This window comes from Mobula birostris, chromosome 15 (genome assembly GCF_030028105.1).
Source record: "Mobula birostris isolate sMobBir1 chromosome 15, sMobBir1.hap1, whole genome shotgun sequence".
Taxonomy (NCBI): Eukaryota; Metazoa; Chordata; class Chondrichthyes; order Myliobatiformes; family Myliobatidae; genus Mobula; species Mobula birostris.
The window spans coordinates 57,793,565-57,816,022 of NC_092384.1; the positions used below are offsets into that span (position 1 = coordinate 57,793,565).

At 39.1% G+C, this 22,458-nt stretch overlaps 1 protein-coding gene across 1 annotated transcript in view; it reads left to right on the forward strand.

Moving 5' to 3' along the window:
- Positions 1 to 22,187: 22,187 nt before the first annotated feature.
- The window catches only part of cdh13 (cadherin 13, H-cadherin (heart)), a 1,220,695-nt gene continuing 1,220,424 nt past the window's right edge, over positions 22,188 to 22,458 (forward strand). The window contains exon 1 of the mRNA XM_072279867.1: positions 22,188 to 22,275. Within this exon, the coding sequence (XP_072135968.1) occupies positions 22,231 to 22,275 (45 nt within the window). The 5' untranslated portion in view covers positions 22,188 to 22,230. The remainder of the gene's footprint in view (positions 22,276 to 22,458) is intronic.

The following is a 22,458-nucleotide window of genomic DNA, read 5'->3' on the forward strand; positions in this document are numbered from 1 at the left end:
CAACTAAAACCAATTAAAAAAAATTTCTTGCTCTATCTGCCATTTTTTAAACTTTGCATTGGAAGTCATGGAGATGTGCAAAAACACGTAGTTACAAGAAAGATGATGTCTAAATAAAGTGGTTAACCTCAAAATTAAAGAAGAAAGGAAGATTATTTAAGAAATATAACAGCCTATTTTAGAAGTATATTAAATTTAATTCAACATTTACTGACCATTTCAAATATGAGGCCAAATAGGAGAGAAAAAGCAGATTAAGAGTTTTACAAAAAGATTCAGATAGATTAAACATACAAAATCTATTAGATCTCAAAACTCTATTGCCCATATCCCAATAAAGCTGAATTTCAAGTGCCACCTCTGTGCCCCCTGACCCACACAACTTGAGTTTAAGATTCTCCTCCTTGTCTTCAAATCCCTTGTTTTCTGTTACTCTTACTCTGTAACCTCCTTTGATTCTGAGATGTCCTAAAACTTCTGAACTCTTCCAACTCTCACTCTTGGTCATCCCCAGTTTTCATTGCTCCATCTTTGGTGGCCTTCTCTAAGGTCTCAATTTTCCTTCCTAAACTTCATTGCCTCACTACCTGTCCCACCTCCTTTATGATTCTCCTTAAAATTAACCTCATCGACTAAGTTTTTTATCCTTGTTATAACTCTTAAGTGACATAATTTCAAAGATACTTCCTCTTATGAAATGCTATTTAAATACAAAATGTTATTTCAAATGAAATCCAACAGGTGTTTATTCGCTTGCATCAAACAATGAAAGGTTATTCTCATTGACACAAGAAAATCTGCAGATGCTGGCAATCCAGAGCGACACACAAAATTCTGGTGGAACTCAGCAGGCCAGGCAGCATCTTTGGAAATTAATAATTTTGGGCCACGATCCTTCCTCTGGATCTGAGTCCTTATGAAGGACCTTGGCCCGAAATGTTGACTATTTATTCTTATCCATAGATGCTGCCTGGCCTGCTGAGTTCCTCAACCATCTTATGTGTATTCTCATTGATAACAGCTTTAACTTGTTGGTAAGAAGCATTTTATATGTAAACCTACACATTCTGATTTCAGGCTTACAAGATTATACAGTACAGTATATGTTATAAATAGTATGTCATACCTTAGGGATAAAATATTATTTTTTTTCAATGAAATTTATTTGCGTATTTCAAAAGATGCATTCGCTGGCATGTTCACAATGCAGAATCAGAAATACGCAGGCTAGAACCATAAAGTGGCAGATATTCATTGTTTAAAGCTGTGAAGATTTTGGAACTTTAGAAACTTCTCCAATAATGTAAAATCTGATTTTTGCTAAAATGCTGTGAGGATAATCTATGCTGTTTGATAGCTTATATGTGCTAAACATAAAAACTGACAACTAAAACAGAATATGGGAGATCCTGAACTGTTGTCTAGCTATAGTTGTATTATTTTTCATGTGACAGGCTTCTGTAAATAAAAAAATCAGCTTCTTTTTTTAATAGCCAAAGGCAATAGGAATATTAATTAGTTCCACAACTCAATTAAATACCATGTGCAAGGCCTTTTCCTCACTTGTTCATGACACTGGGGCATGGTAGAAATTGTTATGAATACTGAGGATAGGACTGTATGTCCATATGCTGTATACTAACAGTGCAAGTATCTGAGACTGGCCAAACAAAGCTGAAATGATCAGTTCTAAATACACATTTTGACAGCACAGAAAGCCAGTTGCTTTGCTTCAAAACTAATGGCTGTCTCTAGAGAATTTTGTGTATTCTTTCTCTCTGCAAGGATAAAGTAATTATTTGAACATTAATGCTGCACATAAGCAGGAATTAACCCACAACAGTCTGCCTGTTTTTAAAAGACTCACTATACAAAATTTTACTTGAGGGATAAAAGGAGTTCCACTTCCATCACAAATCTGTTTCCTGTTCCTTTGGTGTAAACAGTATCTATTAGAAAAAGGAGTCAAGAGTAATACAAAAACAGAAAATGTTGAAAACACTTAGCAGCTAAGCAGTGTGTGTGAAACAGAAACAGGGAGATAACACACCAGTTCAAACACCCTTCATCAGAAATGGAACAGGGCCTGTTTGAAACCTTATCTATTTCCTTTTCCATGCATGCTGACTTACCTGCAGTGTGTTTCAATCATTATCTGTTTATATTTCACTCTCAAATCCTATTTTCTAATTTTGTTTCGGATTTCTTGTGTCTGCAGTATTTTTAAAATATATTTTTCAACAGTGATGAACAGTTCAATGGGGAATATGATCCCTTAGAAACTTAAGTGCCTAATAATGATTACACTCATTTCAGTTTTCTCTATTCCCCTTTTACCTGTTATTCACCATTACCAAGCTACTGTATTTCAGGCCTGAGACCTTGGGTGATGGAGTAACTTCATCATGAGCATTGGAAGAACCTAGAATCATAGGCATGGACTATTAGTTCAGAGAGTTAAAACAATTCTATCATGATAGCTGGGAATTTAAATTAAAGTAATTAAATAAATTTGGAATGTAAAAATAAATAGTAATGATAATGGGAGCATCTTAAAAGCGAATTATTTTGCTAATTTCTTATGGGAAAGAAATCTGCCCTTTTACTTAATCTGGCCTGTCTGCGCCTTGTGACAAAAGACCAAGTTATCAGAAGATTGATGCCAATAAGAGAGATAAGAGAGAGACAATGGGGAAACATTCAAAATGCTAATAAGAGAGAGAGGAGAGAGATTAACGAAAAGAGACACAGTTCCGAGTATTGTCAGACTGGTTGCTTTGAACCTGAACTGTTTGAAGTTTGACGGACAGGCGATACCCCAGCAGGGGGATAAAAGGAACAGGTTCGCTAAGGCAAGACACACCACGACACCACGAGATAACGAGACCTCGGAAGTGCGGTGTCCCCCCCCCCCCCCCACAAGTTGGTGGGAGTTTTGGAGGTCTGGTCACGGGAGTGACCATAGACGCACAGGGTGAAAAGGGTATGATCGGCGGGAACCTGGTGTGTGTGTCCGCCCTTGCCTGAGTGCCAGGTTCACCGCAGAAGAACGATCGTATCCGACAGAGGGGTCACAGTCGGTGACCTCAGAAGATATTAAAAGGGCTCGCGCCGAAAGCTAACTGCGAAGAACAAAGGTCAGTCTGAATCCGATTTGCATATTCTCTCTCCAACAGCACAACAGTGATTGCTGCGAACTATACTAAACTGAACTGAACTCTGCGGCACTTGAGACTGGTCATTTTACCCCCTAGACTGCGATAGAGCTTGATTGATTCCTATTATCCCAGTTCTGTGTACATGTGTGTTTTATCATTGCTAACCCGTTGCATTTATATCCTTACGTTTAGAGTACTGTGTTACTTATTTCTTTAATAAAACTTTCTTAGTTCCAGTAATCCAGACTCCAACTAAGTGGTCCATTTCTGCTGGCTTGGCAACCCAGTTACGGGGTATGTAACAGCCTTCATACTCATAATGGTTGACTCTGGTCTGTATCCCCAGTTCTGAGGCAGTCAGGTATGGTCAATAAATATTTACATTGCCAGCAGTGATCACCTACCAGGAACAAAATTTTATAATAAGTTTCTTAACAGTTTCAGACGAAATAGACATTGATGATATCCACAATAGAGAGCCACATAATATACGCAGTTCACACAAGACTTCACTCTGCTGAATTAATGACTTTACAAACTAATATTAACAGGCTTATTAAGGTGAATGTTTTGAACAAGGCATTCAAATACTTGTACAATGTACGAACATTGTGGATGGCTGTTCTAAGCACTGCTAGACTGCTTAGAATATATTATTTTTCTAAAGTAAGGGAAATCTGTTTAGTTATCATGTATTCAATCCAGCATTTTCTTTTGCCATCTTAGAGCTTCATTATTTTCTGTGGATTTTTGTAAAATGAAAAAACAGGTTTCAATTTCCTCTGTGCCATACTTTAGAAATTATTCATTTATCATGAATTTTCACTGGTGCATGAATGTTATGGGATGTCAGATATCATTGTCCATGTCTGTATTTCCTTTTCTTGTTTAATGTCACCAGATTAGCTTAGAGAATGCATATATAGAATAGAAGAATTACTTCAATAAATTAAAGTATTTCCTTGTAGCATTGTACCACCTTACATCTGTCCTTTCCTGCCAGTGACAAAAAGTGTCACATACCTGAGAATATATTTGTACCCTCAAATTGGTGAACTTGATAAATTTCAACTAATATCTGGTTGGGTATCTAATCTTACCACATGAATAACTTAATATGCAGACAGTTGGAATTTCTGATACTCTCACTGGGGTAGTAACTGAATGCATTTATTGCCCCAGAACCATCTAAAGTGCCTAAAGCTTGGTAGTGAAAAAAAAAACAGCTTGTTAATTACAAAGATTTTTCTTTCCCGACATTTGAAATAGATTTGAGCAATCATGCGTGGTGAGAATGAATTAAAGTGTCTGAAATGATACTGCAAATAGAGAGAATGTTAAAATGTGAATACATATTCAAAAAGGAATTGCTCAATTATAGGGCATGTTTGAGTAAAGATCATATTTTGAATTTGATAATGGATTATAAATGTAAGTGTCACAAACTAAAATATTTTCCTTTTAACTACACATTCCATTTGGCTAACGAAGACCACAGTCACAATAATAAATGTAGCAACATGAAACCAATTCAGATTTGGAAATGTATTGGGCACGTGGACTTTCATACTATTGACGCTATCATGACTAATTGGAAGTCGATTTTGACTCCCCAAATGTCCAGAAAATGGAAGCAGTTCGGTAATGCAGAGACTGACAGCCAGAAGTGCTTTTGCATATTTCAGATATTGATTTATTACTTTTGTCCCAAGGCCACCCTATAACACAAGGATTTCCAATTATATACAGAAAATGCTGACATACCTTGCTTAAAAGCATTTTAATTCTGCTTGTACATTTTAATTTTTATGCCCAATGGAGTAATCCCTTGGTACTCTCTTCCCTTTGTCTGCATTTCACATTCACTTTTTCTGAGACTAAACCTGATATTTTGCTATACTACTCAATGTCTTCCAAATGCTGCAGCATACCTCCAGTTATTTTTCTATTCTGTTCCTTTTGAGGTACTGTGCAAGTTTTATGGTCTCCGTTGATGCAGAGCAACCATTTGCATGATAACTAATGTGGATAGATGGTATGTGGAATTAATACCCCATCTTTATCTTTATAGTTTGCATTGTTGAAGTAACTATAAACCAGAGACACTAATCTGTGTCCCATTTAGACCCTGTGGCCAAGGAAGCACACCAGCACCTCTACATCCTCAAAAGGATAAGGAAGCTTAGACTAAGGAAAGGCTACCTCCTTTTGCCAGAGGTTAGTGAATTTGTGGAATTTGTTGCCACAAACTGCTATGGAGGTCAGGTGATTAGGTATATTTCAAGTGGAGAATGATAGAATCTTGATTAATAAGGTCATCAAAGGTTAACAGGAGAGAAGGATGAGGTTGAGTGGGATAATATATCTGCCATGATGGAATGGTGGAGGAGGTTCGATGACCCAAGTGGTCTGCTTCTGCTCCTATGTTTTATAGTCTTATGGAAATTCAGCATATCCACTTTGATTCACCAATCTTTATCGATTACTTACTACCTGTTACGCCTGCTGGCATTTAGGGCTGCAATGAAGGTTCTCCATCTCTGTCATACCATCACACAGAGATATAGAAAAATTCTTCATTGCTGTTTCTGCAACTGTTTTGTTTGACCAATCAGGGTTATTAACGCTGAGCTGAACCCAAAAACCAGAAGGACCAATCGACTACTCTTAGTTTGACCTTTACCTTTTGACCTGTTTGGCATGGGTGACTCTAGCAAGAGCCAAAGCATAAAGTCGACTCCACCCAGCACGGCTCTCTGGATCATTGATGCATGCAAGCCTCCAAACCACAACAGGTTGTGGTTCTTTTGGAGAAACTTTAACAGATGCACCATGAAAAACATTGTAGTCAAATGCATTATGGCTTGGATAACAAATTATCTGCCCAAGATCAGAAGAAATTGCAGAGGGTTGTGAGTGTAGCCCAGTCAATCACGAAAACCAGCCTTCCCTTCATTGATTCTATCTATACTTCCTGCTGACTTGGGAAAGCAGGCAACATAATCAAAGACTAACCCCCTGTTCCAGTCATTCTCTCTTCTTCCCCACCCCACCTTGGATTGGGCAGAAGATATAACAGTTGGAGAACATATACCACTACCAGGCTCAAGGACAGCTTCCATCCCATTGTTATAAGACTCTTGAAATAATATCTTATAAAGATGACCTCTTGATCTCAGTTTACCTTGAACTGGATCTTGCACTTAATTTGCCTACCTGCATTGCACTTTCTCTGTAACGGTTATATTACATTCTGCACTCTCTTTTGTCTTCCTTTTGTACTACCTTGACGTATTTACTGTATGAAGTGATCTACCTGGATGGCATGTGAACAAAGCTTTTCACTATCTCAGTATATGTGACAGTAATAAACCAGTTACTTATTACTAATTAATTTTAATCATTGTTTAGTTTTCCTCTAATATGAGGCATAAGCACAGTAGGAACTGGATTATTAAGTGAGGATTGGATTCAATCCCAAAGATTAATTACGAAGCATTATTTCCATTTTATTTCATCAATTTGTCAACAGTGACTGACATAGTCAATCAACCACGCTCCTCCAATTTCACATTTTGTTTATCTCGGCAAGATTACTCTTCCCATTATGATTGCTTTATTGCACATGCATGGCAGAGCAACTTCAGAACTTCTGGAGAAACAGTACATTAAAAAGTAGTTAGAAAGGTAATAATCTCAGGATCGCTACCTGAGCCGTGTGCTTGGTGGAACGTGAATACCAGCATAGTTGGGATATGTGGCTTGAGCAGAGGTACAGGAAAGAGTGTTGCAAATTTCCAGACAATCCGGACATTCTACATCTGGGCAGGACCAGGATCAATGTCCTATTGTTTTAGAGTGCTTTTGGGTATGATTTAAATTACAATGGCAGAGGGGTTGGGAATCCAGGCTAAAAGACAGAAGGAAGCAATGCAGACATCAAAGCAAAAGTTAGAAAAAGGAAAAGTCAGAGTGAGGTATGGAAAACTCAGATGCAAAGAACACAAAGGTTACCAGATTTGAAAAGGATGATTTTAAGGGCACTTTATCAGAATGCCCATAGTATTCAAAACAACATCAATGAACTTGTTTTATCAGCTGCACAAAGGGTATGCTCTATTGGCCATTATGGAAGTGTGATTTGCAAGGTGGAGACGACTGGAAATTAAATATCCAAGAGTATCAGATTATATGAAAGGGTAAGGTGGAAAGTAAGAGAGGTGGGTAGTGCTCTTAATTAAGGATGAGATTAGGGCAACTGTGAGAGATGATATAAGGTCTAAAGAGCAGAATGTTGAATCCTTCTGGGTAGTGATTAGGAATAATAAGGAGAAAAAATGGCTGCTGGGAAATACCTATGGACCACTGAATAATCACATTGTTTACAGCATAGGCAAACAACCAAGACACACACAAAGTGCTGGAGAATTCAGCAGGTCAGGTAGCATCTGTGGAGAAGAATGAAGTGTCAATGTTTTGGGATGAACCCCTTCATTCAGCCCAAAGCATTGACTCTTTATTGTGCTCCATAGATGCTACCTGAACCGTTGAGTTTCTAGAGCATCTTGTGTGTGCTGATCTGGACCTCCAGCATCTGCAGAACTTCGTGTGTTTATAATAAACCAAGAGATATCTTATACATGTAAAAATGGATCAACAGTTACCTTGGAGGACTTCAACTCACACATAAGCGGGATGAATTAAGTTTGTCAAAGCAGTGTTGAAGAGGACTTCTTAGAATTCATTTGAGATAGTTTCCCTGAACAGCATGTTGGTGAACCTAAAAGGGTAGATGCTATCTTAGATCTGGTCCTCTGATTAATGATCTTGTATTTAGGAATTTTCTTGGAAAGAGTGATCACACTGTTACTAAATGGAGGGTGCGATAGTTGGATCTAAACCCAGTGTATTATGCCTAAACAAGGAAGACTACAACATGATGAGTGGGGAGTTGTCTAGCCTATACTGGGAACACAGGCTACTTGGTGGGACCAATGATGAACAATGGAAATTTTTCACGATGCTCAATCAAAATATATTCCAATTAAAAGCAAGGACCAGTAAGGGTGGGGTAATCGAGCTTTGAATAACTAAGGAAATAAAAGAAGGCATCAAACTAAAAACTTGTTCACACAAAGTTGCCAAGAGTCGTGGGAAACTAGAAGATGGGGAAAACTTTAAAAGTACTAAAGAACACTAAGCCAGCAATAAGTAAAGGGAAGATAGATAATGAAAGTAAACCAGCACAAAATATAACAAAGTCAGTAAAAAATTTTATGGTTTTATAAAGTGGAAAAGTGTGTAAAGTGAATGCACTGGAGGTCCCTTGGTAGTTGAGAAGAGGGAATTAACAGTAAGTAATAGTAAGTAAGAAAAGGAGGAAGACATGGAAGGATTGTATACAGAGTCTCTGTGGGTGGAAGTTAGGAACAGGAAGAGCTCAATAACTCTACTGGGTGTTTTTTATAGACCACCCAATAGTAACAGGGACATTGAGGAGCAGATAAGGAGACAGATTCTGGAAAGGTGTAATAATAACAGGGTTGTTGTGGTGGGAGATTTTAATTTCCCATGTTCCTAGAGTGAGGGGTTCAGATGGGGTGGAGTTTGTCAGGTGTGTTCAGGAAGGATTCTTGACATAATATGTAGATAAGTCTACAAGAGGAGTGGCTGTACTTGATCTGGTATTGGGAAATGAACCTGGTCTGGTGTCAGATCTCTCAGTGGGAGAGCATTTTGGAGATAGTGATCACAATTCTACCTCTTTTACCATAGAATTGGAGGGATAGGAACAGACAAGTTAGGAAAGCATTTAGTTGGAGTAAGGGGAAATATGAAGCTATCAGGCAGGAATTTGGAAGCTTAAATTGGGAACAGATGTTCTCTGGGAAATGTATGGAAGAAATGTGGCAAATGTTCAGGGGATATTTGTGTGGAGTTCTGCATAGGTACGTTCCAATGGGACAGGGAAAGGATGGTAGGGTACAGGAACCATGGTGTCCAAAGGCTGTTGTAAATCTAGTCAAGAAGAAAAGAAGAGCTTACAAAAGGTTCAAAAAACTAGGTAATGATAGAGATCTAGAAGATTACAAAGCTAGCAGGAAGGAGCTTAAGAAAGAAGGTAGGAGAGTCAGAAAGGGCCATGAGAAAGCCTTGGCAGACAGGATTTAGGAAAATCCCAAGGCATTCTACAAGTATGTGAAGAGCAAGAGGATAAAACATGAGGGAATAGGACCAATCAAGTGTGACAACAACAGGACACTGATAGGATGAAACACTGGGCTGAGAAGTGACAGATGGAGTTCAACCCAGATAAGTATAAGGTGGTTCATTATGGTGGGTCAAATATGATGGCAGAATATAGCATTAATGGTAAGACTCTTGGCAGTGTGGAGGATCAGAGGGATCTTGGGGTCCGAGTCCATAGGACACTCAAAGCTGCTGTGCAGGTTGACTCTGTGGTTAAGAAAGCATATGGTGCATTGGCCTTCATCAATTGTGGGATTGAGTTTAGGAGCCGAGAGGTAATGTTGCAGCTATATAAGACCCTAGTCAGACCCCACTTGGAGTACTGTGCTCAGTTCTGGTCGCCTCACTACAGGAAGGATGTGGAATATAGAAAGGGTGCAGAGGAAGAGAAAGACTATAGAAAGGGTGCAGAGGAGATTTACAAGGATGTTGCCTGGATTGGGAAGCATGCCTTATCAGAATAGGTTGAGTGAACTAGGCCTTTTTTCCTTGGGGTGACGGAGGATGAGAGGTGACCTGATAGAAGAGCATAAGATGATGAGAGGCATTGATCGTGTGGATAGTAGGAAGCTTTTTCCCAGGGCTGAAGTAGCTAGCACGAGAGTGCACAGTTTTAAGGTGCTTGGAAGAAGGTACAGAGGAGATGTCAGGGGTAAGTTTTTTACGCAGAGAGTGGTGAGTGTGTGGAATGGCCTGCCGGCGGCAGTGGTGAAGTGTGAAGTCGGATACAATAGGATCTTCTAAGAGACTCGTGGACAGGTACATGGAGCTTAGAAAAATAGAGGGCTATGGGTAACCCTAGGTAATTTCTAAGGTAAGGAAATGTTCGGCACAGCTTTGTGGGCCGAAGGGCCTGTATTGCGCTGTAGGTTTTCTATGTTTCTAATGTAGAAATGGCCAATTTCAATACTATTTTGTGTCAGTCTTCACAGTGAACGACACGTCTTAACATACCAAAGAAAAATGCTATGAGTATGATGGAAACAGAGGATTGCAATATAATCATTGTTACTAAAGAAGTAGTGATCAGCAAATTGTGGGTTTAAAGGTAGACAAGTCCCCTGGTGCTGTGGAATGCATCCTTGAGAACAGCAATAAGTAAAAGGAAGCTTGTGATAATTTACCAAATTGCTCTGGATTTTGGGCAGATCCCAGCAGACTGGAAGACTGAATGTCATGCTATTGTGAAAAAGGATACAAACAAAACACAGACCTTTAGCTTAATGTCAGTAGTCAGGAAAAACGCTTTAAGCTATCATTAAAGAATAGTGAGAGATCTGGATAGAGGTGGTTTCATCAGGCAGATACAGCATGGAATCATGAAGGGCAAGTCCTTTTTGACCAACTTTCTGGAGTATTTGAGTGCAGTGCACAAACACATGAATGTTGAATACTTGGATTTCCAAGTGTTCAATAAGGTACTATATAATAATGATGCTCGGAGCTGGGGGATAATGTATTACCATGGATAGATGATTCACTTTCTAATGGAAGGCAGACAGTTGGGATAAATTATATGTCATCAGCAAACTTAGCAGAGAATGTGGAGAGTCTGCAGAGAGACATACGGTAGATAGTTTAAGTAATTGGGCAAGGGTCTGGTAGATTGATTACAATGTCAGTAAATGTAAGGCCATCCACTTTGGAAGGAAACATAAGGTCAGATTATTACTTAAATGGTGAAAGATTGCAGCAAGCTGTTGTGCAGAGTGACATGGGAGTGTTTGTGCTTCATTCACAATAGGTCAGTTTGTAGGTGGAACAGGTCATCATGAAGCCAAATGGAATGTTGACCTTCATTGCTAGAGGTATTGAATATAAAAGAAGAGAGGTTAAATGGCAACTGTACTGGGTACTGGTGTGAGGTTGCACCTGGAGTACTGTGAGCAGTTCTGGTCTCTTTACTTTTACCGGCTTTGAGGGTAGTATAGAGGAGGTTCACCAAGTTAATTCCAGAGATAAGGGGGTTATTCTATACAGAGAAATTGAATCATCTTCAATTGTGCTCACTGGAATTCAGAAGAATGTGCAGGAATCTTGTAGAAACATATAAAATTATGGAAGGGGTTGATGATATAGATGCAGGAAAGTTGTTTCCATTGGTAGGTGACACTAGAACTAGAAATAGGCTATCATTCAGGGGAGTAAATTTAGGACAGAGATGAGGAGAAACTGCTTTTCCCAGAGAGTAGTATATCTGTGGTAACTTTTTTTTGTCCATGTAAGCAGTAGAGGATACTTCATTAAATTATTTAAGACAAAGTTGGATGGATCTTTAAATAACAGGGGAATTAAAGGTTATAGATAAAAGGCAGGTAGGTGGAGCTGAGACCTTGGCCAGAGCAGCCATGATCTGATTGAATAGTAGAGCAGGTTCAATGGGCTAAATGGTCTACTCATGCTCCTAGTTATTATGTTCTAACTTCAACAATAATTATCTGGGAAATATTAGGGATAGTTAAAAAAAATTCAAATAAGCCTCGCAAGTTAGCTCACAGCAATGATAGAGAGTAAATTGGAGATTGGTTATTCAAAGGTAAAACTGAAAGTGATCTGATTGGGATGCTTAAAATAATTCAAAAGGAGGACTTTTAAAATATTAAAGAGAATTGTCAAGCACGTAAAGAATTTCTCCCCAGTAAGGAAATTCACAACATAATCTTAAAATTAGCCTAGTTAAAAGTGAATCCATAAAAATGCTGATGTGCTCAAAATGAAAACTAATACTTACATCGAAAGCAATGGTTTTAAATATGGAGAAGGATGAAGAAGATTAGATTAGAGAGAGAAAGATGGTTGTTATGGCTATTAAACTGGCAAAACCAGCTCAATGGGTTGATTACTTTCCTCATTTTGTTTCTTTGCTGGGAATTATTCAATAGATCTTGCCCTAATTTGCCAATCTTTTCAGATTTAACCGGTTGCAGGCAACCCAATTTAAAGGCCTCTGTTGCTTTTTCTCCTGCCATCATAGGTATCCATTCAATCTGTGCTTACTCTTATCAGTTTCTTGTAATAGTCTTGATGATTTTACTTCCATGCAAACAATTCCCATTTTTCTTTGGAGTGCTTTCTGGATCATTTCATATTCATGCTTTTCTGTTTCAGTGAAGCATTCACAATCTGTATATGTTAACATTTTATCTCCACCGTTACTGCTTGACGAGTAATGTGTTTCTAGCAGGTTTAGTCTTGAGGACACAAGAGACTACAAATGCTGGAATCTGGGACAGCAGACAAAAAGCAAGAGGAACTCAGCAGGTCATGCAGCGACTGTAAAGAGAAGTAGGCAGTAGATGGTTTGGAACAAGACCCTACACCTGGATTGAGAAATAGAGGGAGGTAGGCAGTATAAAAAGGCGGAGGGAAGGGGCAGAGAAAGAACTGGCAGATAATGGGTGAATACATGTGAGGAGGAGGGCAGTATATTATAGGGAAATGAGGGACGGGAGAAAGGAAATAGAGCCCGAAGCTGGACTTGATAAGCAAAAGTGACGAAGGACCAAAGGTAATGAAATATGATAGAGAAGAGACAAAGAACATGGAATAAAGGAGGGAGGCAGAGAGGGCAAATGGTCATAGCGTGGGTTGGAAGCTAGGGGGAGGAATGTGCTGGTGATGGATGGAGGAAAGGGTCAGACTGATTAGGGGCTAGGGAGATCAGGAGCAGAGAGAAAATGGACAAAGTAGGAGCAATTTATCAGAAGATGAAGAATTTAATGTTCGTGAGCTAGGTTGTAGATGACCAGGATGGAATATAAGGTGCTGTTTCTCTTGAGTTTTATCTTAGCTCTTCTGTTGCTTCCACTGTCTTTGCTCAATGCAATCATTCTATTAAAGTGTTCACTGTTCATTACTTATGTACTTGAGCAGGAAACAACACTCAAAACATCAAACATTTATTAATAATAAACACAAGAAATTCTGCAAACGCTGGAAATCCAAAGCAACACATATGAAATGCTGGAGGAACTCAGCAGGTCTGGCAGCATCTATAGAGACCATAAGACTATTACATACAGCAGCAGAATTAGGCTATTTGGCCCATCAAGTCTGCTTTGCCATTTCATCATGGCTGATCCATTTCCCTCTCAACCCCAATTTCCTGCCTGCTCAGAGAGGATAGCATATATAGAGATGAACATACAGTCGACGTTTCAGGCTGAGATCATTCTTCAGGACTCAAACATCTCTTGTCCTCATTGATGTCAACAAACTCATGTTGTGCTTCCAGCATTTTTTGCCTTCAGTAGATTTTACTTAGGTTACCATCTATGCCATCAGTTTGTCTGTAAACAATTTTGCAACTTTTTTCTGGCGGGCATGTCAATTTGTAACAACTGAAATTATTCTGATTAGGGCAGGTTGGGATTCATGGACCACTTGCTTAAAGGTATTGGTTAATGGTATAAAAAGGATTGGGAACCCTCAGTTTAGTGCATGTCAGGGGCAAAAAATTTGGCATGCACCAGAGGGCGGCATTGTCTGAGTGTGAAGTATGGTTGCATGGTTTGCTTGTTTTTTTTTAAGAATGATGTTTCTTCGTTGGATTTTATTGTACGTTTGGATTAGATTTATAAAACACTTATCAAATTCTCAAGACATCAACAGATATTTCAGAAAATTCAGTATCTTTGAAATATACTGTAACTACTATTGTAAATTGCAAATTATGGAAAATAATTTGTGCATGAAATGAAGCCCCCAAGTAAAAATACTACAAAGGTTAGATAATATGACAAGAATGAAAAACTGGAATAAGTTTGCATCATCATTTAGAAAGATGACACTTCCTTACACTGATCTTTGGTGATGTTGATAGCTAGGAAATTGGGCAGAACTTCACTGTTCTTCAAAATGTTACCATAGGACATCTTAATTTTACCAATGAGGACAATCAAAGAATTTGATTAATGTTTTCAAAGAAAAAAATAGCTCCGCAACAAACCAGACTGAAGAGTCAGGGAGATTTTCGCTGAACTGTAGAATGAGACTTGAGCCGACAATTTCATGATTCTGTGGCAAAACAGTCAGTGCATTATAGTTGACACATCCTAAACAGGTCAGAGCCTTGTAGAGGATGTTTGTAGTTCCTTTGCCCTCAAAGTCTCAGTAATTCTTGATCCGTTTTTGAGCCCAACTCTAGAAATTAATTAAATGGATACTATGGTACAGTGAAAAGTTATTTATGCCTCTACGACTATTTATTTGAGTCTCTGTAGGTTTTAGTGGCTCTTAAGGACTCTATGACAGGAGCGCAGGTTAGCGTTCATGAGTGAAAGAACAGCAAACTAGTTTTCTAGCATTATTATGTTTCTTTTACAACCTGCACTCCCAATAACAGATTAAGATCACGTGCTTCAAAAAATTGGCTGATAACTTTTCCTATATAACAGGCACAGCACATTTCACAGTAATTAATTACATTTGAAACTTTGAAATGTATCTGACTGAGTTCATAAACCACTATCTGAAAGCAAGTTACCTTACACTGTGTGCCTATATGGAATACTTTTAATTAGAATGCAGTTGAATCTCTTCTGAAGATTGAGGTAGATCGAGCCTTTCTGACCTTTACACTAGAAAGATATAGATATTCAAGTCTTGATTTGCTTTGCACCTAAAACCACATAAACTAGGTGTATTAAATTACATAATTTTTAAAAAAGCATTAAGGTACTGTCCAATCTGCAATCTCATAGAAGTTGCAGACCCTTTAGTTTTAACCCTCTACTACAATTTTGGCCCACGTCATCGGTGCTGGGTATCACTCCAATCATTCCCACACAAACTGACTCTCTGCCTCTCTTTCTCTCATTCTCACTCTCTCTCAATCCAATTCTCAGTATTCCAGATGTTAGGTCTGGAAAGGGGGATGACAGAGAGGAGAAAAATGGATATAGAGACCGAGTAATGTTCGCAGCTGCACACTGGGGAAGCATGAGAAGGGATCACGCATCTGGGCTTATGTTGGGGTTAGTGACGCTTAGAGGACAGATTATATGGGTGGGCGTGATGGAGTACCCAGGGCAGTCTGCTTGCCCACCAGTGAGGGACAATTGTGAGCCACTGGAACAAGCTGCTGAGGCTGGATCAGGCTGAGCGTTTGGACTTTCCTTCACCCAGCTGTGCCGTGAAAAGGAGTGAAGCAGCTCAACTCTGATCCATCAGAGCCAAGTGCTGGCTCCCTGCTTCTCAGGCCAAACTGGAGAATGATAGCTATTGGCTGAGTACTTACAGAAGATGGTCCAGACCTGAAGTGGCATCAATATTAACAGAAAAAAAGACTGTTTGAACAAAATATAAGATGTCTTTCTAAAGTTAGAGCTGTTTCTCCCACACACATGAATATATTGCTGACTGCTGTAAATATTTCTATTAATAAATATCAATATTTCTAAAATTTTGCCTACTTTGTGCACAACCCAACAATACACTTTTGAAGCTCATCTTGTAATTGAGGTAGGGCCTACAAATGTATCTGCAATGCACTCACATCTAGATCTTTCATAGCCATCCTATAAAACCTTCTGTCTGTATGAATCTCCACCAGACTAAACAGGTGTTTGCCAAATTTCATGCATATTTCCTCCAGTTTGGAGATCTTTCAGCATATTGGCCAGATTTTCGGGTGCAACGGGAAGCAAATAATTTTTGGTTTCTCCTTCCAACTTTTGTAACATGCAGTATATCTTTACAGAAATTTGTTAAGCACAAATTATGTTTCCTTGAATTCAATTACTGTGAAAATTTGCTTCACCTTGATTGCATGCTCTTAAACACTAATCTGCAATGACAGCTCCTATAAGAATGAGACAACTGTCTCTCTATCTGTAAACTGTACACTTGCAAAGAAGGTCTGGAATAGGACACAAGGGTTCTTGTCGAGGTACAATATGAGAAGTTGTGTAACAGGACTCTCTGAACCATGGGCTCTTCTTAGGGAAGTATAATGAGATAGACATCAAATGCTGTTGGATGATTACCAACTCTCTGAAAGTTGCACTTTGGTCTCTTTTTGAATAGCCTCCATTCAAGATTTGTTAGTCTTCTAGTCCATAAGAGAACATTGGAGTCTGCAGGAGTTTGTACTAAGGGATGTGCAGAAGCTTACAGTAGCCAATGCAAAGGCTTTGTGGGTAGGACTGCAGTCTAACTGCCTTCTGCCATTGGACTTTGAGAAGCTCTAGTCTATTTAGAAATTTCTATATTGTTTCAGGAAACCACATGAGTAGCAATGGTGCTCAGTGCACAGAAGACATAAATACCTTAGATGTACAGACATAAATGTAAAGAGAACCATGCCAAGTTTTTAATATTTCCTTTATGACTAGATTATTTTTGAAATAAAAATTAACTGGATCATCCTTAAAAATGGGTACAGGGTTTGTAAAACATGATTAACCTACTCCGGTTAATGGTAAAGCAGGCAAGATGCCAACATTAAGCTGCCTGCTCATTATCATGATTTCTGCATGCAGCCAATGTGAACAACACAATTGATTGGCTTCCCACATCAGTAGGAAGCCGAAAACTGTTAATTGCCAGCTCATACTATAGTAAGTTTGTCCGTCTGAAATGACAAGGTGCTTGATGGCTGGAATAGGAACTGACAGTCATTTAGGAAATATTCTACCTTGGAAACAATCAACAGTACAGTGACATAGGAAATAAAGGGCTATAAAACATTTGGATGCTGCAACGGTGGCCTTAATGGGGTAGATGGAGAGGAAAGGTGGTATCTGGATCCTTTATCCGAGCCAGAGGAGACAATTTCCTGCAACTAGGCTGTCAGGCCTTGTGAGTGTTTTGTAGCTTCAATGAGATCTTCTCTCATTCAGCTAAACATTTGTGAATACAGACTTAGTTTTTCCAATTTATCCTCAGATCTGCTAGGGACCAGTCTGGAGAACCTTGTTCATTTTCCACAGGAATATTTCCTTTATTGGGTAAGGACACCAAAACAGCACACAGTACCTCACATGTGGTTTCACCAAGTTCCTGTTTAATTGTTGTAAGACATTGCTACGCTTCTATTCAAAACTTCCTGCAATGATGAGCAACATATCAGTAACCTTTGTAACTTCTTGCTACAGTACGTTTGATCTCAGTGAATGGTGTACAAGAACAGCAAATCCCTTTCTAAATTTACCTTTTGCAATTTATCACCATTTACATAATATGCCGCCTTTCTGATTTTCATTCCCAAGTACGTAACTTCACATTAATCCACATATCACTGCATCAGTCATGTCTTTGCCCATTGATCTAGATTGCATTGCAGTCTCTGTGCATTCTCCTCAGAACTCACAATCTTATTCAGACTCGTTCATCAGCAAATTTGCAAATATTGTCATTAGTTCACTCGTCTCAATTTTTGATATACATTATGACATCTAATGCACAAACACTGATCCCTGCAGTACGCTCCAAGTTACTGTCACCCCAAAAAATATCTATTTATTTCTACGTCAAGCTTCCCGTTTGTTAACCAATTTATAAGTTATGCCAATATATTACCTCAAATCTCATGTGTTTTAACCTTTCACACGAACCTGTTATACTTTATCAACAGTCTTCTTAAAATCCAAGTATACCACTGGTTCTCCAGACGCATCGTCAAGAAACTCCAGCAGGGATTGCTGGGGTGGCGTGGCTCAAATGGCCAAAAGGGCTTGCTTTGCACTGTATCTCTGAATGAATGAATTAATAACTAACTAAATAAATAAAACAACATCGTGGCTCTGGAGTCATATATGTATGTCAGACTAGGTAGGCATGGCAAATAAGATAAGTAGTTTCATCTTAACCTTTAATAATACATTGGAAAATTGCTTCAATTTTATCTATTATGATGCAGTTCAAACTCACTTCATTGGATGAACGGCCTGGAAATCATGAATGTTAATCTATCGTGTTACCATTAAGTTAGTGTCCCATTTTTAACAGCAATTGCAAAGGCACCCAAAAGCCAGGACTAAGGAATGCACAAAGATAATTAATTTATGTTGAAATATTTTCTGTTAATCCATTTGGTTATGTATGTTTATCTTGTGGTGGCTTTAATTTATGCATTGTGGCATGATGGGTAGTGACTAAGGAAATACACTTCCTGCTCAGTAACAATTTGCCATATACAGTAGAGTCGTAGAATTCAGAAAATCATAAAAACTTTACAAGAAGATTCTTCAGTTATTGAGTGCATTCTAATTAATAAAAGAACTACATAGCCTACACTAGGTGGATGGCATGGTAATATTGTGGTTAACGCAATGCTTCGCAGTACCAGCAACCTGGGTTCAATTCCCGCCACTGCCTGTACGGAGATTGTAGGTTCTCCCAGTGACCGCACGGATTTCCTCTGGGTGCTCCAGTCTGCTTCCATAGTCCAAAGGCACACCTGTTGGTTGGTTAATAGGTCATTGTAAACTGTCCTGTAAATAGGCCAGGGTTAAAACCGAGGTTGCTGGGTGGCATGGCTTGACGGGCTAGAAGGGCCTCTTCTGTGCTGTATCTCAATAAAATAACTGTAGCTGACAGCTCTTCAAGTACCTATACTATACGTACATGTACTTCTTGAATATGATGAGCATTTCCACTTTTAGCACCCTTAAGACAATTAGTTCCATATTCATTTGCACCCTCTTGGTGAGAAAAATGTTTCCTGATCCCCCTTGCTACCTCTTCTACAAATTATTTTAAAGCTATAACCCTTGATATTTTGACTTCTCTGATAAGGGGAGTAGATCTGTTCTTCCTTATAAACTCAATCTATATCCATTCTTACACTTCAATTAAGTTTCACCTTAGCCTTCTCCATTCGAAATAAAAGCCTAGTTTATTCAAATGATCAATTTTTTGATCATTGAAATTTTTCACTCTTGGGAACATCTTCATATTTCTCCTTGGCAATTTCTCCAGTGTTATCCCATTGCTTCGGTATTGTACTGACCAGAAATGTATGTAGACCTAAGCAGAAGCTGAATTAGCCTTGTATGTAGTCCAGCATAACCTATTTGCTTTTATAATCCTGGTGGCAAGCAGTTTCTTCTCTTGATGTTGATATTGTTTGGCATGCAGCGCATCATTCATGAATCTTGGCAACCTCAGTACTGTGCACTCCAGGATGCTGCCAGGCAATCTAGGAAATGGATGAGTTGTTTTTACATTCTGCACCAAATTTGTGTATGTCGTAAACTTGTGTGTGGGAATCGCACACCTGAATTACAAGCCATTCTGTCAGTAAATAGACCTTGTCACCCACTAACCACCCTTTGGCTCAACTGCAGATGGCACTGCAAACTGACTCAGAACAAAAGCAGCATGCCTGTTGCTAGGATACCAGGCACTGACCTGTTTGATTTACTGTCTTTAGTCAAACTGCTGGTGGACTTTGAAGGAGTAAAATACCTCTCAATTCCAATATTGTAATATGCAAAGTGATGTGCTTGCATTCAATTCCACTCCATAGCCTGGACAAGGCTGCAGTCTCATGAAATCCACATGTTCTCTCTGACAGGAAGGGAAAGAAATGTAATTATCTTTTGACGATACAGAGCTTTAGTGCACTCCCTTACATAACAATGGGCAGCCAGCTGCAAGTTATAGCAGATCTCTCCAACCTGAAAAGAGAGAAACATTCATAAAATCATTTTGACATTAACCAGTTATATGGTCCATGGGCTGATATGATATTGTGTTTATGGCCAAAGCAGGAGGAATTAAAACTAAAGTAAATTAATTTTCTAAATACATTTTCTTGCAGTCGTTTCCAGGACAATAAGGAAATACAGTAGAACGTTTTAGTAAGCAGTTACTACTCATTGAAGTAAACTCTTCAGACATGTAGTTCCTTGTTGTTTCAGAGGGAAAATTGCTCTCCAAGAGTTATTGGAGGAAATACCTCCTGCATTCTCCCATTCCTTCTGCCTCTACAAGTATCTGAGCACTCATAACGCTTAACACACACAAAATGACAGGGAAACTCAGCACATCAAACAGTATCTATGGAAGGGAACAAGCAGTTGACATTTTGGGCTGAGACCCTTTGTATGTATACATAATGCTCATTTTGTGTACTCAGTCAAGGAGCACTTACAAATGAACACTAACTGGTAGGAACACAAGAGAGACTGCAGCTGCAGGAAACGGTCAACTGTTTACTGTATTCCCCTCCATGCATGTTGTTTGACCTGCTAATCTCCTTCAGCATTTTATGTGTTTGTCACTGGTAGGAACAGATTGGTGCCAAAATATTAGCAAGAGCAAAAATCCTTCCAGGTTTTGCAATTTGAAACAAAGATGAAAAACAACAAACAGTTGAGGAATTGTACCTGGACAATATTAACCAGCAACTGATCTGCAAATACTGGATGATCCCTTTAACTTGCACTGTTAATGTTTCTGTAGGTACAGTGTTGCTAAGGAAAAGTATAGATTTAAGCATGGAGCTCCAAAGAGGCACTGCTGATATTAACTCAGCGTGGCACACTATCATAATATGTTGTTCTCCATACTTCTGATGGGCATTAACAGTACACTTACAGGAATGCACATATATGTATCAAATAGCATTTTGATCTTCAGTTTGCACCCGAAGTGTCTGAAAAGCTGGTGCTAAAGATTTCCATTTTTGTATTTGCAGTGTCTGATATTGCTGATTCCTGAATTTCCTGCTTTCTAATTTACAGTTTAGGTTCCGCTATCCTTGAGCCCCAGTTGCTACTATTAATGTCCAGCCACTCTTGTCATTCAAGGATGTAACTGAAAATCAGAAGAGAATTTGTATACTTAATTGTATCCAAGGAAGCAAATATAGAACCAATAACGTTTTCCGCGTTACCAAGGGGTACAATACGTCGATATTTCCCACAACAAAACTCATTATCCTAACCATGGACAGTTTACTGTCCAGACTGTTCCTGTATAATTATTCCCTACATTTTCTGTTGCAGGTGTATGGGGAGAACGTGGAATACATCACCAGAAGTTGAGAGAGATGCCGGTTCTTTGTTAGACATCAAGCACAAAATGGATTGGTTCCCAATTGGATTTGGATCACACGGGAGGACAGGACCAGTATAGATGTAGGTTCATGCGATCTACTGTTGGGTGCCGGAGATGGCGGGTGAGGAGTTCTCTTTTATTGACCCTCCTGTTTCCCCATTATTTTTATGTAGTCTTTCCCAGGCCATGAATTGGGGTGGTGCTCCACCCATTGTGTGGTGGGACAGGCGTGATGGACTAACAGTTCCGCTCTTGCCAAATACTTAAATCTTTTTTTTAAAAGTGAGAGATTATCGATCAGGCGGTTAATTATTCTTTTTGCCTCTTCGAATGTTGCCTAACCTCTGATTATTCCCTGTGATTTTGTCACGACTACAGATTAGAAGTTTGCTTTCGCAAGGTTATTTTTATGAGGGACGACTACCGGCGTACCAATTACACTCGTTAATAAAAATAAAAATAAAAAGCAGTAGCCAGCAAGGTAAACTGCCATCCCAATTACAGGGGTGGGCAGACCGAGTTGCATTACTTAAGTGTGGGAATTGCATATGCGAGGCAGGATCCGCAATTCTTCGGTGGCAATTGTGTTAATGTATCCCCGAGACCAAATTCATAGCCTGGTGCTATTGTAGGGATTCTCTGAAAAGCCATTGGTTGTAGTCTCAAGTAGCCGCCCAGCGCTTTAGTGATGATGCTGCAGATCTATTTGGGAAGTTGGCTGGGTGTCAAGCCAGCCTCAAGCTGAGCTCCATATAAAAATATGCACTGTGGTATCCAGCGCATGAATGAAACCTGCAGGACCTTATAGTCGGCAGACATGGAGCACAAAACTCAACTAACGCTGGCTTTTCTTCTTGCTCAGGTAAGGGAGGGCATTTCTAACACTTTCCGGTTTGTTTATTTTTAAAAAAAAAACGCTTTCCATTTTAAGGGAATAGATATAAAAATTAAAACGCAATACTAAAGAATGCAGCGCAATCAGCCAGGATTTCGGCGGCCAATTTAACATAAGAGCTGAAGCGTGTTTGTTCTGTCAGTGAGGTAT